The sequence below is a fragment of the Clupea harengus genome, chromosome 10 (assembly GCF_900700415.2).
Source record: "Clupea harengus chromosome 10, Ch_v2.0.2, whole genome shotgun sequence".
NCBI lineage: Eukaryota > Metazoa > Chordata > Actinopteri > Clupeiformes > Clupeidae > Clupea > Clupea harengus.
Window position 1 is genome coordinate 4131724 of NC_045161.1, and position 14554 is coordinate 4146277.

General features: G+C 42.9%; 1 protein-coding gene across 1 annotated transcript in view; it reads left to right on the forward strand.

Annotated features, from left to right (window-relative positions):
* The window catches only part of LOC105913155 (spermatogenesis-associated protein 16), a 53516-nt gene that overhangs the window by 13128 nt on the left and 25834 nt on the right, over positions 1-14554 (forward strand). The window contains exon 5 of the mRNA XM_042708946.1: positions 9350-9443. Coding sequence (XP_042564880.1) covers positions 9350-9443 — 94 coding nt within the window. The remainder of the gene's footprint in view (positions 1-9349; positions 9444-14554) is intronic.

Sequence of the window (14554 nt, forward strand, 5' to 3'; positions counted from 1 at the left end):
TTATTCATTCATCTTATCCCCCCCCCCCCCCCCCCCCAGTCCTTTGTTATTCCCCTCCTTTTCCATAGCTTCTTCTTTGGTTATTTCTTCACTTTTACCTTCCTGCATGGTGGTCCCTTTATCCTGTGGTTGTAGTGGAGTGGCGGCGTGTGGTTGAAATATTCCCTCTGAAGTGTTTGTCATTGACATGCCTTATGCCGCCGAACACTCTCTTAATAGAACACTCCGAACACTCTCTTAATAGAACACTCCGAACACTCTCTTACTCTTAATAGAACTCAAGAACCTTGTGCAGCCTCTCTAGCTCTCTCTAGACATCTCTGCTGTAATGTTTGCATCCGGTTAAAAGGAAGCTGAGAGACTGCATTGTGCTGTGGCACTTACCAAAGTAATGAAGATAGTGCTCACAATTATTACGTTTGTGGGAAGTTATTATGTTTTTAAGAAGGTAACATTTATTTATTACATAAGTAACAAATATAGTGACATGCTACCTGCTAAATCAGTTGAAAGAGTATGTTTGTCAAAAATCATCGCCCTCTAATGAAATTTCCAGACCATACAATCTTCTCTCTTTAGATTTTTAAATTTTTAGATTGATTGAGTGTTCAATCTATATGAGTCTGTGTCCATCTTATAGTTAGAGGCCAAACTGCAAAATTGAGTGGACATGGATTCTTATTGTGCATGTGTAAGTGTGTGTGTGCACGCGTGTAGCTGCATGCATGTGTTTGTGTGTGTGTGTGTGTGTGTGTGTGTGTGTGTGTGTGTGTGTGTGTGTGTGTGTGTGTGTGTGTGTGTGTATGTGTGGACTATTGTCTCACTACATTGACAGAAATGCACCTGTGTGGTTAGTGCCTCTGTGATTGATGGAAAATGTTACATTGTTGTAGTTCAACTGTGTAGCAAGGTTTTTCTAATTGAAACCCCGAAGGATTAACTGAATATCAAATTGACAAGTCATCCTACGGGCTTTGCATTTTTACCATCAGTATTTCAGAGGTTTTTTTCCCCAAAGTGCACTGTGTTGTAGGATCTATTTTACCCTATTTAGGATTGGTTTATTTTCAAACCAAATAGGTAGATTTGGTCAGTCTATTGACAGACTATTGACAGACTACAGTTGGAGGCAAAGGTGCTATTTAACATTTTCTTTTGACCAAAAGAATCAGATTGATACAAAGGGCTCTGTCTTGCAAACACAGATGTATGACAGGATCAATCTAAGATAATCTTCTACTGCCAACCTTTCCAGTGCTGGTCAGGCTGATGTCCCTCATGATGGTCGTAGTCTGTCCTCTCTTGCTGAAGCTGAACTCCCTCATGATGGTCGTAGTCTGTCCTCTCTTGCTGAAGCCAAACACCCCAGTCCCAATAGTGAGGAATTCCCCGAAACCAGTTAGGAAGGTGAAGACACAAAGCCAACACATGGCAGAGGAAACTGTCTGTATGATTATTAGACACAATACATTCAGACATTCAGTCCATTCTGGATAAGGTGCAGAATGTTATCATGTAATGATGTAATGCGTTTGTCGGTTATTACAATTTTGACAAAACATTTTAAAACTGACAATACTCAGTCAATCTAAAAATGAAATACATTCTAAGGGTTATATTTTGAGGAAATTTCATTTGATGGCGAAGATTTGTGACAACATACTTTTACAACTGATATAACTGCTAGAATGTCCCTGTATTTGTGATTTATTACAGTAGAGGTAATTGAAAATGTTTCCTTCCCACAAACGTAACAACTTCTTGCAAACATAATAATTATTATGTTTGTAAATGACTTATTACTTGTATATATAGTTATTATGGTAGGCAACAGTTGACAATACTCAATGCATTCTAAGGGTTATATTTTGAGGACATTTCATTTGATGGTATTTATTATGTTTGTAAATGACTTATTACTTGTATATAGTTATTGTGGTAGGCAACAGTTGTTATGTTTGTAAATTAGTTATTACTTGTATATATAGTTATTGTGGTAGGCAACAGTTGTTATGTTTGTAAATGAGTTATTACTTGTAAATATAGTTATTGTGGTAGGCAACAGTTATTATGTTTGTAAATGAGTTATTACTTGTATATATAGTTATTGTGGTAGGCAACAGTTATTATGTTTGTAAATTAGTTATTACTTGTATATATAGTTATTGTGGTAGGCAACAGTTATTATGTTTGTAAATGAGTTATTACTTGTAAATATAGTTATTGTGGTATGCAACGGTTATTATGTTTGTAAATATTACTTGTATATATAGTTATTGTGGTAGGCAACAGTTGTTATGTTTGTGGGAAGTCATCACATTTGCTGGCGTAAGAGTGGATGATGTAAGGTTGAACACTGGTCTTCTCAAACTTAAACTGCCGGCTTCTCTGCCTGGAGAGCACAGAGGGTGGCACTGGCCTGTGCTGTACCTGTCTGTCCAGTGGCAGGACGAGCACACAGGACACACGGGACGGGACGGGACGGTGCTCAGTCACACGGTTGGGATGGTGTTCAAGCAGCCGTCCAGTCGGCTCCCCTGCGGTCGGCCCGTGCTGACGCCGCTCGCTCAGGACCTCTCCAAAGTGGCCAATCAGCATCTCTGCACCTCCCTGTCCAAAGCCCCCCATCCCCCCCCCCCCCCGTTCCCCACCCCCCACGCTCCAATCATCGCAGATTAACAAATTGAGGGATGCCTCCTGTCAGGGAGGAGTGCATGCTAATGGCTTTTCCAGGAACTTGGCCACTGTGTATGCAAAGGGCAGGCAGCACACCGCATCCATGCAGGCTAAACCTTGTATTACTGTGATATAGTGCTACAGTGCCATGGACGTCTGTGTTCCAGAGCAGTCGTCAGAAACACTGCATTCATTTTTAATTAAGCTCAAAATAAAAACTATTAAAAAGCTATTTCAGTTCATACTGCTTTTTTTGCTGGTTGGTGGCTTTCATAGAAATGGATTGTCCCCATTACTGCATATGGAAAATGTCTTCTGCAGTGAAGTGTTTGCCTTTATACTTGCCATTGACGGGGGGAGCTTGCTATAGATACAGACTGACCACGCTTTGATTGACTGGAGCATTGTTACTTCCTTGACATCATGTACATGTCCTGACAGCTCGTTTTGTTACATTGTTATTTCATCTTACTTGATGCTTTTTTCTTTATGTGAAAAGCGCGTTTCAGGGTATGATTCTTTCCCCTAGACATCTTAATTAGCCCATTTTGGCAATTAAGGATGCTGTTCGCTGTGGCTTTCTGTCAGAGATGATGGGCTAACGGAGACTTTGCCTCTGATGGATGGAGCTGCGGAAAAATCACCGGATACCAGAACTGCTCTGCCGTAATGTTTCTCTGCTGCCTGCCTTTATGAAGGCTTCTTTTATTCCGCAGCTCCGCACATTGTAAGGCTCTCTGTGACAACAGTGAGGTCACAACACGTAATCATGTGGAGCTGCTGCATAGCTATGAAGACTGGGGTCTTCTCTATGGTCCCTTTGTCACAGTCTCAAAGGAATTATTAAGGACATATTTGTATTTGAGGTCTGAAAGCACCAATATTAAATGTCAGATATGCAGCGCTGTGGGGCTTTTTTAATTTTGATTTTGTGCTGGGTTGTGGGGAGGGGGAGGGGGAGGGGGAGGTGGGTGAAAAGCACTGCATGCCAACTCCCACCGCACTGGGAGAGCCAAGAATTCTCAAAATGCTGACACCAAAAGAAAACAATGCAGAGTGCGCGATGCCAATCTCCACGCTTGTATGACTTTGTGAAGTATGTGGCCGTCTTTCATTCAGCATACCTTTGTCCTGCATACCTCAGTGGAAATTTGAGAGAACATGGCCTTTCTTCTCTCTCTCTCTCTCTCTCTCTCTCTCTCTCTCTCTCTCTCTCTCTCACTCACTCACTCACTCACTCACTCACTCACTCACTCACTCACTCACTCACTCACTCACTCACTCACTCACTCACTCACTCACTCACTCACTCACTCACTCACTCACTCACTCTCTCTCTCACTCACTCACTCACTCACTCACTCACTCACTCACTCACTCACTCACTCACTCACTCACTCACTCACTCACTCACTCACTCACTCACTCACTCACTCACTCACTCACTCACTCACTCACTCACTCACTCACTCACTCACTCACTCACTCACTCACTCACTCACTCACTCACTCACTCACTCACTCACTCACTCACTCACTCACTCACTCACTCACTCAACTCACTCACTCATCTCTCTCCTCTCTGTTATTCTCCCCTTCTTTGTTTTTTCGCTCCCTCTTTCCCTTTTCTCTCTCCCTCTGCTCCTTTGAAGGCTTGTCAGGGCTGGGAGCGACCAGAGACCCCAAAGCCTGTTATCATAGAGTGCAGAGCAGTGGGAAGTGGCGGGGCGCTGCCTGTGGTCCACCTGTGACCACTGGGCCTACCTCTTCCACCCAGCACTTCTCATTTCATGAGGACATATTAGTCTGTCACCGGCTTGAGGCTCCCCGCAACCAGCCGTAATGACACATTCGTCTTCCGTTTCTCTGCTGCGCAGTCACAGAAGGCTCAGGCTGTCAAACTGGTTATTATCTTGATATAAAGTGACTGGCTTGGGAATCAGACTCCAAGTTGCAGACCTGATTTCTTTTTTTTTGTCTTCTTCCTCCTCTTTTCCCTTCACTCTCTCTCTTCTGCCTCCTTCCCCTTTTGTCTACCTCTTTGACAACATCTTATTTTTCTCCCTCTGCTCAGGGCCGGGAGCAGGAAGAATGGAATAATAAGCACTTTGAAATTAACTTGAGACCCTTGTCTGCCAACTGAAGTGAACAATGTCATACCGACTGTGCGGCAACATTGCAGGAGGGGATTTCCTTATAATGCATTGTCTTCAGGAAAAGGGTTAAAGGCTGCTTTGGGGATAGAAACAGGTGTAGCCTCGTGGCCCACTGTTGAGTCCAACCGATTTCTCAGCTGTGGAGCTATTTTTCTAAAGAGGGATGCAGCCGCACACACACTCAGCCTCATCACTCAATAGAGGGGGGAACTCTCGTGTAATAGAATTATTGACTGTTATCACCCTGTTACCTCTGCCACTGAGAGACACGGATTAAGCGGTAAATTTACATTATTGGCAAGTGCTTTTTATAGCTCCGTGCTAACGTGGCTTACTAGTGGCATGACAGGACTTTTAAAATAGCATTAAAGCTTGCCTTGCAGCCAAAGCTGTGATAATATAAGGGGAAAGGGCTTTCTCCAGCTGTTAGCACTGTGGACCAGACACACGGGACACACGCGTCAGGGACTAGTGGACGTAGCTGATGGAACCTACCATCTGAGTCAGGGCAATACCACTCCACTAACAATTCCATCACAGAGAGAAGAAGTGGATGTGTCTCCCAAACTGTTTGGAAGTGTTTGATTTGCATGAGCACCCCAGGGTTTTGCTCTATCGACCCGGACAGAAAGCGCCCGTGAGGGGTCTTCAACTATGATTAAACTCGTCAATACGACTGCAGTAAATCTGTCCCAGGTGCCTCGGGGGTAATCTTCGCACGTTCAGTTAGTGTGGACGTTCGTATCCGAACCCTACCTACCCGCTCGGCTTGGCTCAAACTCACCCATGGAGCCAAACGGTATCGACAAACGCATTTGGGAGGGTTGTCAAAGCCTACGATTTTCTGAAGACACTCCAGGATGTGTGACCTGAAGGTGGTTTCTGGACAGTGAGGTGTCCTCTGGGCCCATCAGACGTCAATAGGCTGTTCAAACACAGACAACCCTCGCTCACCCTGAGGCCTGGCTGTTTTGGACACGCTCACTCCCAACACAAACAGCCACCTCCCCCAGGCCACAGAGACGGCTTCACCCCCAACGGCAAACAGCACGTCCAGCATAGGGTGTTCGTTTGAGCAGTCGCCATCGCTTTGAGTATAAGGATCAAATGTTTAATCCTAGGGATTATCGTTAAGTGGTCTCAGCATGCTATGCAGCTTCTGAGCAGCACTTACACCACCACGGTTCCCCCCACATGGGGACATTTCAGCACAAGCCCCTCGCCCCACCACAGTCAGCCCCTCGCCCCACCACAGTCAGCCCCTCGCCCCACCACAGTCCCTCCACAGTCAGCCCCTCGCCCCACCACAGTCAGCCCCTCGCCCCACCACAGTCAGCCCCTCGCCCCACCACAGTCAGCCCCTCGCCCCACCACAGTCAGCCCCTCGCCCCACCACAGCCCCTCGCCCCTCCACAGTCAGCCCCTCGCCCCACCACAGTCAGCCCCTCGCCCCGCCACAGTCAGCCCCTCGCCCCACCCCTTGTTTAGACACAGTCATTTCACATGGCATGAGTTCAGAAAAACAATTGGCATCTTAAATAGCTCTCAAAATGAATAGCTAGTACAAGCTACATACAAGTAATACACGCTTGTCATTTAAAAAAAAGAATCATCACCAGCTAATGAAAGGCTGTGATCCATGTGAAATCATTGTGATAACACTGAAAGACATTATGGATTTTGGGCCCCACTTTGTTAGAAGTTGTCTTTCTTTTAAAATGGGTTGAGTGTGTAAAATTACAAAAAAGGCTAGCTTCATGGATAAAACAAAGTTGAAAGGTGATTAAGTGTATTTATGACTTACTCAATTGAAGAGTGTATAAGGGTCAAGTTCTCTCTGCATTGAAAGGTTTCACCTTGGTTTGAAAGTGTATAAGACCAGTAAGGTCCAATATTCATTTCCAAACTGAAAGAAAAGCTGCACTGGGCTTTCATGCTGTGGTAGTTCAACTCCAGTTTTCACATGTTTTCATCCTGGGTTGAGCACTTCCCCTGAGTTGGTGGTTGTCATCCATGCTTTGTACAAGGGTCAAGTTCTCTCTGCATTGAAAGGTTTCACCTTGGTTTGAAAATGAGGTGCTGAACAACTTGTCTGTACAAGCAGAGGTCGAAAGCAAGGGGAGAGCGAAAAGAATTCCCCTTGATTAAGGTCTCTGGTCGAGGTTGGCCAGGCTGTGGAGGCTAATATGATGACCTGTAGCCAGGCAAGGCATAAACCCGGGGCAAAGGAGATGTACTTTGCCCAAGGTTCGTACTCGGATCAGAGTCATATCACCTTCCCTCCTGAAGAGGACTTGGTTACTCTACCAGAACCATTCTCTGGCAGCTAGAATTGTGTGGAAACACAATCATCTCTCTTTGGCTTTTTTTTGCAGCAAATGAATATAAATAATTGCAGTAAATCCTCACATTCCTAAAGAGATAACTAGGTTTGAATTGGTTGTAACTCCTGTAATGTTATGAAGACATGCTTAAATAACATTGATGAGCGTTGTGCTCTGAAGATGGCACGACACTGATGCTTGTTTCACCCTTTCTACTACCAAACCATGGCAAACCAATAGAAAATCTAACCCTCCTGTCACTGCTACCACTGGTCAGTGTGATGATGCATATAAGTATAGGCCAAACCCAAATAGGACCTCTTTTGAAAGATAAAGACTGCCTGAACCTGCAAATCATTTTAGTGATAAAACTCCTCACATGTATAAGATATACTTACTGCCATGGTGGCAAGGAGATCAGAGAGCTGGGACAAGAAAGAGGCTATTTCAATTTTCTTTCTTTTTAACATGCCATGACCAATCTGTGTTATTTTCTGGTAGCAGGACAATTAGTCTGAAAAAAGAGTACTGAAGGGGAAAAAAAACCTGGATAAAAGCTTCTACGTGCCAACCAATATTCCCTCTCTTCTTGACAAATATGGCTGCTGACAAAAGAGAGAGAGAGATTCAAAAACAAAGGAAGTCAGGTTTTTTTTTTGGTCCCTGTCTTCACAGGCTGACACATTGGAAATAGCTTGCTAATGCACACTTGGTCTGGCCGCGGCTGCATGGAAGTGTGGGAGAAGAGAAGGGGAAAGAGACAGCACCTTGGTGACTCACAATCCACCAGTTGTGTGTGTCTGTGGGTATATGCAGGGCTCGAAATTAACTTTTTGGCTTACCAGCCAAAATGGCTGGTAGATGAAATAAATTACCAGCCAATCATATTTTTTACCGGCCAAAATTAAACCTGGCATTTCAGACCTACTCTGACATTGTTTGACTTAAACAACCTTTACCTATGATTTTAATATCATTGTTAATCACTCTCAGAATGGATTAAACAAAATCAACTAATTTTACTTTTAAATAATTTATAAATTTAATTCAATTTTATTTATATAGCCCCAGAACAGTACAATTGTCTCAAGGCGCTTTACAGAGCCCAGAGCCTGAAACGAAAAATAAAACAAAAAACTTGTGTTGACAATAATACAACTCAATTCCATGTACTTGATGGCTGGTTTCCATGTAATGTAACTAAACAGCCTGGTATTGACGTTGTTTCTGCCATATCATTTGATTTTGCATTGTTGGCTGACGTTTGTAGCTCGCTAGTCAATGGCAACTCCCCATGCTAGCTAGCGATAGCTAGCACGCAAAAAATAGTTTAATTTATCGGGAGACGGGAGGACAGGGGATATCATTGCACAACAATAGTGGAGACAAGCTCGAAATCATATTATCGAATGATGGATCCAGTAGGGTGACAGGCTAGGATAGCTAGCTGCTTAGCTGCTGCTAACATCATTCAGAGACAACGAACTTCTGGATTCTAGCTGACAGCTGACCGGTTAAAGCCCACTGACGTTTACCTTTGCGTGTGGTAAAGTAAGTTAGTCTGTTTCAACTTTTGATTTGCGCTCAAAATATTAGAACTTTATAAACTTTGTATTCGCGGGCAAATTGTTATAGTTGTATAGAAATTCTTAGAACTCTCTCCCACTGTTCGTGTTGGCCTTGCAAGCTATTTTTAACCATGACGGGAGCGGTAGTCGGGCGCTGTACTCCGCAATGTCACTCGCCAAGTGGCGGGGCATCGGACACAATTTAGTCGCCAGCCCAAAAATCTACACGCCATTGGCGCTTGGCGTGTGCCAATTTCGAGCCCTGGGTATATGTATGTCTGTGTGTGTGTGTGTGTGTGTGTTGTCACGCGCTTTTGTTGAATATGTGCTATGTCTCTGTTTTGTACAGACCTGTGAAATGTTTGAGCGAAGGAGTGGATATGTGTGTTTCTCTGTGTGTCAGTGTTTGTTTTGAAATTGTGTTGGTGTGTGAGTGTGTGGATGTACACAGTGTATGTGTGTATATGTATGCGGCCTGTGGATTCAAAAGTAGCAATCTATTGATTGAAAGTTGACTGCTTTGTGCATTGCATTCTGTGTGTGTGTGTGTGGTGTGTGTGTGTGTGTGTGTGTGTGTGTGTGAGAGAGAGTATGATCGTGTGCTTTTGTCTGTCTTTGCCATTAGGAGTGCAATGATTGCTGACTACCTGCACTGGCTGTCGGGGGACTCTGCGTCGTCGGAGGAGCACATAAGCAAGCTCATCAAACAGTATTGGCAGGTGAGAACGGATGGCCCCGCAGCTATGAGGACGTGGCCCCTCCCCCTCCCCCTCCGCCCGCCGGCCCCCCAATCAAAAGCGCAGTGAATGATTATCACTTAAGAGACTGCCAACCGAGGTAACTCTTAGCATATCAATCAAGCCCAAACCCATATAGCAGTGAACTGTTTATAATGGGCCAGTGGGGAGAGGTGAGGCTGTGGCAGAGAAGCGAACGCTTGACCCACATGGAGTCCCATTGAAGGCACGTTTCAGTAGTTTTTAATATTTATGCATCTATATAGAGATCAGATTCTGGTCCAAATACAAACCCGTATGGATTAAATAAGCGTGCACTCCTACCCCATCCTGATCAAATCAAATCAAATCAAATCAAACTTTATTTGTACGGCGCATTTCATACAAGGAAGTAACACAATGCGCCTCACAGTAGGAAAGAAAAGGGGGGGGGGGGGGGGGGGGGTTACACTTGTATAAAACACACAGATTTTCAAGAGATAAATGAATAAAATAAAATAAACGTACTAACCGCACTGCCACCGTAAAGGACTACTCAGCACGGTCATCGTCAAACTAAGCTGCTGGGGGGGGGGGGGTTACAAACACTTGTAAAGAGACACAGATAAGTAAATAAATAAATAAATAAATGTTACATTAATGTTAAATAAATACATTTTACAAGTTACAAAACACTTATAAAAAGACACAGATTTTGCCAGAGATAAATGAACAGGAAATTACGTACTAACCGCACTGGCACCATAAAGGACTGCTCAGCACAGTTATCGTCAAACTAAGAGACAGCTGCTGGGGGGGGGGGGGGTACAAATACTTGAAAAGAGACAGAAATAAGTAAATAAATAAATGTTCCATAAATGTTAAATACATTTTACAGTGAGTGATAAGCTAGATCAAAGAGGTATGTCTTAAGTGCATGTTTAAAGGTTTCAACCGTTTCGGCCATTCTTAGGTATTCTGGCAGAGTGTTCCAAAGGTTGGGGGCATAGAAACTAAAAGCTGCTTCCCCATGTCTCTTTGTCCTGGCTTTTGGAACTGTTAGAAGTTCAGTGCCGGAGGACCTCAGGGATCTACTGGGTGTGTACCTTGAGAGCATGTCTGTTATATATTCAGGTGCATGACTATGGAGTGATTTATAGACTAGTAGGAGAACCTTGAAATCTATTCTAAAACTAACAGGTAGCCAGTGCAGTGATTTTAATACTGGTGTGATGTGCGCTCTCCGTCTTGTTTTAGTGAGGACTCGCGCTGCTGCATTCTGTATTGTTTGTAGTTGACTAATGGCTTTTTTTGGTAGACCAGACAAAAGCGAGTTACAGTAGTCTAGCCTGCTCGTGATAAACGCGTGCATCAGTCTTTCGGTGTCAGCCTGAGCGAGAAACGGTTGCACCTTAGCAATGTTTCTTAAGTGATAAAAAGATGTTTTAATTATATTTTTGATATGGGTTTCAAAATTGAGATCTGAGTCAAGTATGACGCCTAGGTTTCTGGCTTGGTGCTTGGTGTTAAGTGCTAGTGTTTTTAAGTGTGCAGTTAGTTTCTCTCTCTCGTTTTTTTTCACCAATGACTAATACCTCTGTTTTATCTTGGTTTAGCTGGAGAAAGTTTTGTGACATCCATACATTTATATCAGAAATGCAATTTACCAAACAATCAATAGAGCTGTAGTTGTTGGGTGTTACAGAAATATAGAGCTGGGTGTCATCTGCATAGCTATGATAGTCGATGTTGTGCCTCCTAATTACACTACCAAGGGGTAGCATGTATAGACTGAAAAGTAAGGGCCCTAAAATGGATCCTTGAGGGACCCCACAGGTCATACAAATGTTTTTTGAGCTGTGGTCTCCGAGGGCGACAAAGTATTCCCGGCCAGTTAGATAGGTCCTAAACCAGTTTAGGACCGGACCAGTGAGGCCAACCCAATTTTCAAGTCTATCAATAAGGATATTGTGATCAACAGTATCAAAGGCTGCGCTCAGATCCAGAAGGGCCAAGACAGATAGTTTTTTGGAGTCAGCATTAATCCTGAGATCATTTACAACCTTGACTAATGCCGTTTCTGTGCTATGATTGGAGCGAAAACCAGATTGGAAGGTGTCAAATGCACAGTTAGCATCTAGGAAATTATTTAACTGTTTAAAGACAATTTTTTCCAGGATTTTGCTTAGAAAGGGAAGGTTAGAGATGGGTCTAAAATTGTTTAGAACTGAAGAGTCTAAATTGCTTTTCTTCAGGAGGGGTCTCACCAGGGCAGTTTTAAGTTCTGATGGGAAAATACCTGTAAGCAGGGAACAGTTTATAATGGCTAGAATGTCCTTAGACACAGAGTCAAAGATGGTCTTAAAAAATTTGGTGGGAAGGGGATCAAGAGGGCATGTAGACGGCTTCAGTTGTGACACTATTTTGCTCAGCATTTCTATATCAGCCAGTGGAAAAAAGCTCATACTGTTACAGCATGGTGGAAGGGGATCAGAAAACAAGACATTTGGAATTTCTTGAGCAATATTTTTCCTAATGTTCGTTATCTTATCTCTGAAGAATGCTGCAAATTCCTCACATTTGGAGGTGGAAAAGAGACTATCATCTACTTTAGGTGCAGGATTTATAAGGCTGTCTATTGTTGAAAAGAGGACCCTGGAATTGTTAGAATTTGTAGATATCAAATTAGAGAAATGATCCTTCCTAGCATTTCTTATTGCTTTATTAAAGACTGAAAGTTTATCCTTAAAGATATCAAGGTGGACCTGTAGCTTGGTCTTTCTCCATGTACGCTCAGACCTTCTGCAGGATCTCTTAAGTTTAATAATTTCCTCATTTCTCCATGGAGCTTTTTGTTTGGCTAAAACCTTTTTTGTTTCAATGGTGCTACAGAGTCAAGTGCTGTCCTTAATTTTGTATTTAGAGTAGTTACTAGATCATTAACACATGATGGCCCCGTATCTGGGTTTTTTGCACTAGTTATGTTCATCATTACTTTGAAATTCTCAGCTGCTGCAGAGTTAAGATAGCGTTTCTTAATAAAACATTCAGCACTATTTCTAACTTTAGGTACCAGTGCTGTAAAGAAAATACAAAAGTGGTCAGAAAGAGCAAGGTCACAGATAGACGATATAACAGTTGTAAGACCCTTTGTAATAACTAGATCAAGGGTGTGGCCACGGTTGTGAGTGGGTTCAGTGATGTGTTGTGTAAAGTCCATGGAATTCAAGAGATTCATAAAATCCCGGGCCTTTGAGTCGTTCCCATTATCAACATGTATGTTAAAATCACCAGTGATAATAATCTTATCGTAGTTTGTGTGTATAATGGAGAGTAGTTCTGAAAAGTCTGTTAGAAAAGTGGGACATTGCTTGGGTGGCCTATACACAGTTACTGTCAGAACAGGAGGCTGGCACTTTAGAACTATGGCATGATATTCAAATGAGGCAAAATCATCGAAGGAGATGCTCCTGCAGCACAGGGCATCCGTGGTTATGGTGGCTGTCCCGCCCCCTTTTTTACCTGTTCTAATGGACTGATAACAATAATGTGATCACATTAAAAGTAGTTTCTCTGCCAGGTCACTTGAGTTGTTTAATTTGCTTCACTGACCATTGTTTATGCAGCTATGTAGAATAAGATCAGCTGGGCTTCTTTTTTTTTTTCTCTCCCTGTTGCCCTGGACACCATTAAATTGACCCATTTTAAACACAGCCATAAGATGGTGTTCACTGGCTCGCTGTGCTGGCATCAACCTCACTAGCTTTCCAACACTACAGCGACCATATGCACAGCAAAAAAGGGTAATATTCAGTAAAGTTGCTTTTTTTTTTCCCTGCCCGGTCTGGAGGGAACAAATGGGGAAGTTTAATTCACGGCGAAAAGAAAGAGAAAGAGAAAGAGAGATGGAAATGGGGAATAAAACAGAATGCATTTGTCCCCCCCCCCCCCAATCCACCCCTCCTCCTTCTCCCCCGTCCTAAAAGTAGGTTGTATCTGCATCCAAGCCGTGATTTGCATTTGCTTGAAGTGAGATGAATGCTGGATAGCTTTCAGGGTGCATCAAGCACCTCTCTCTCTCTCTCTCTCTCTCTCCACTCTTTTCATTTGGTCCGTCCATCCCCGTCCCTCACGGATTTCATTTTGTCCACGTGTGTGTGTTTGTCCTGATGCTCCTCATTGAGCACCATCCCCTCTTTCATTCTCTCTCTCTCTCTCTCTCTCGTTCGTTTTTAGTCTGTCTGATTCCCCCGCGCTGCCCTCCCCGAAAAGGCCCGCCATACAAAAAGGATACAAAAATGGCTCCTTTACTTTCCCTTAAGAAAATTACCATGGGACTGAAGACGAGGGCCTTGGCCAATATGAATGCCAGGAGAATGCTTTTGTTGCTTTTTAAAATCTCTGCAGTGTGCCAGAGATAAACTAAGTGAAATGTTGTGGAAGGACAGCATTTGACTTCATTTCAATCAACGTGTCCTTGCTTGAGATGGTCATCAGGAGAGTTGGCATTACTTACTCTGATGATCAAAAGTTATTCGATTTTCGAAGAAACTCTGTGGAATTTGATGTACCAGTGGTGTTTCTCACCAGCATTATAAAAAATATATATAGTTTTTTTGCTTTACTTCTTTTAAACTGTTTATCTTAAAACATTGAACCATAAGACATTAGCTAGATAGATAGCCACTAAGGCTATGTATAATGAACATCTGTTTTGGCAAGACCCGTTCAAAAAGTCCTTCTTGACTCGTTGTTTTGATTATGTGCTGAGATACAGCTTCTGTCGATATAACTGTAAGGTGGATATTATTCACCATAGAAAACCAACTCAATCCAGGATCTCTGAACAGCATCATTGAGTTTCATTTTGAAGACTCCTGGTTATTATAAAACTGAACATGTAGCAGAGGATAACGCGGGATTCAGGAGTCAGGATTCTAAAGCTCTTCTGTCTTAAACAAGAATCTATTAGAATCTTATTTCTGTCTCACTAATATATTCAGCCATATTACATCTTAGACATGTATAATAACCAAAAGACTCATCTTGAAATTGGTTTGCCTATTTTAAGGATTGTAAAAATTCTAACTCCATTATCTGAGATAAAGATGTAC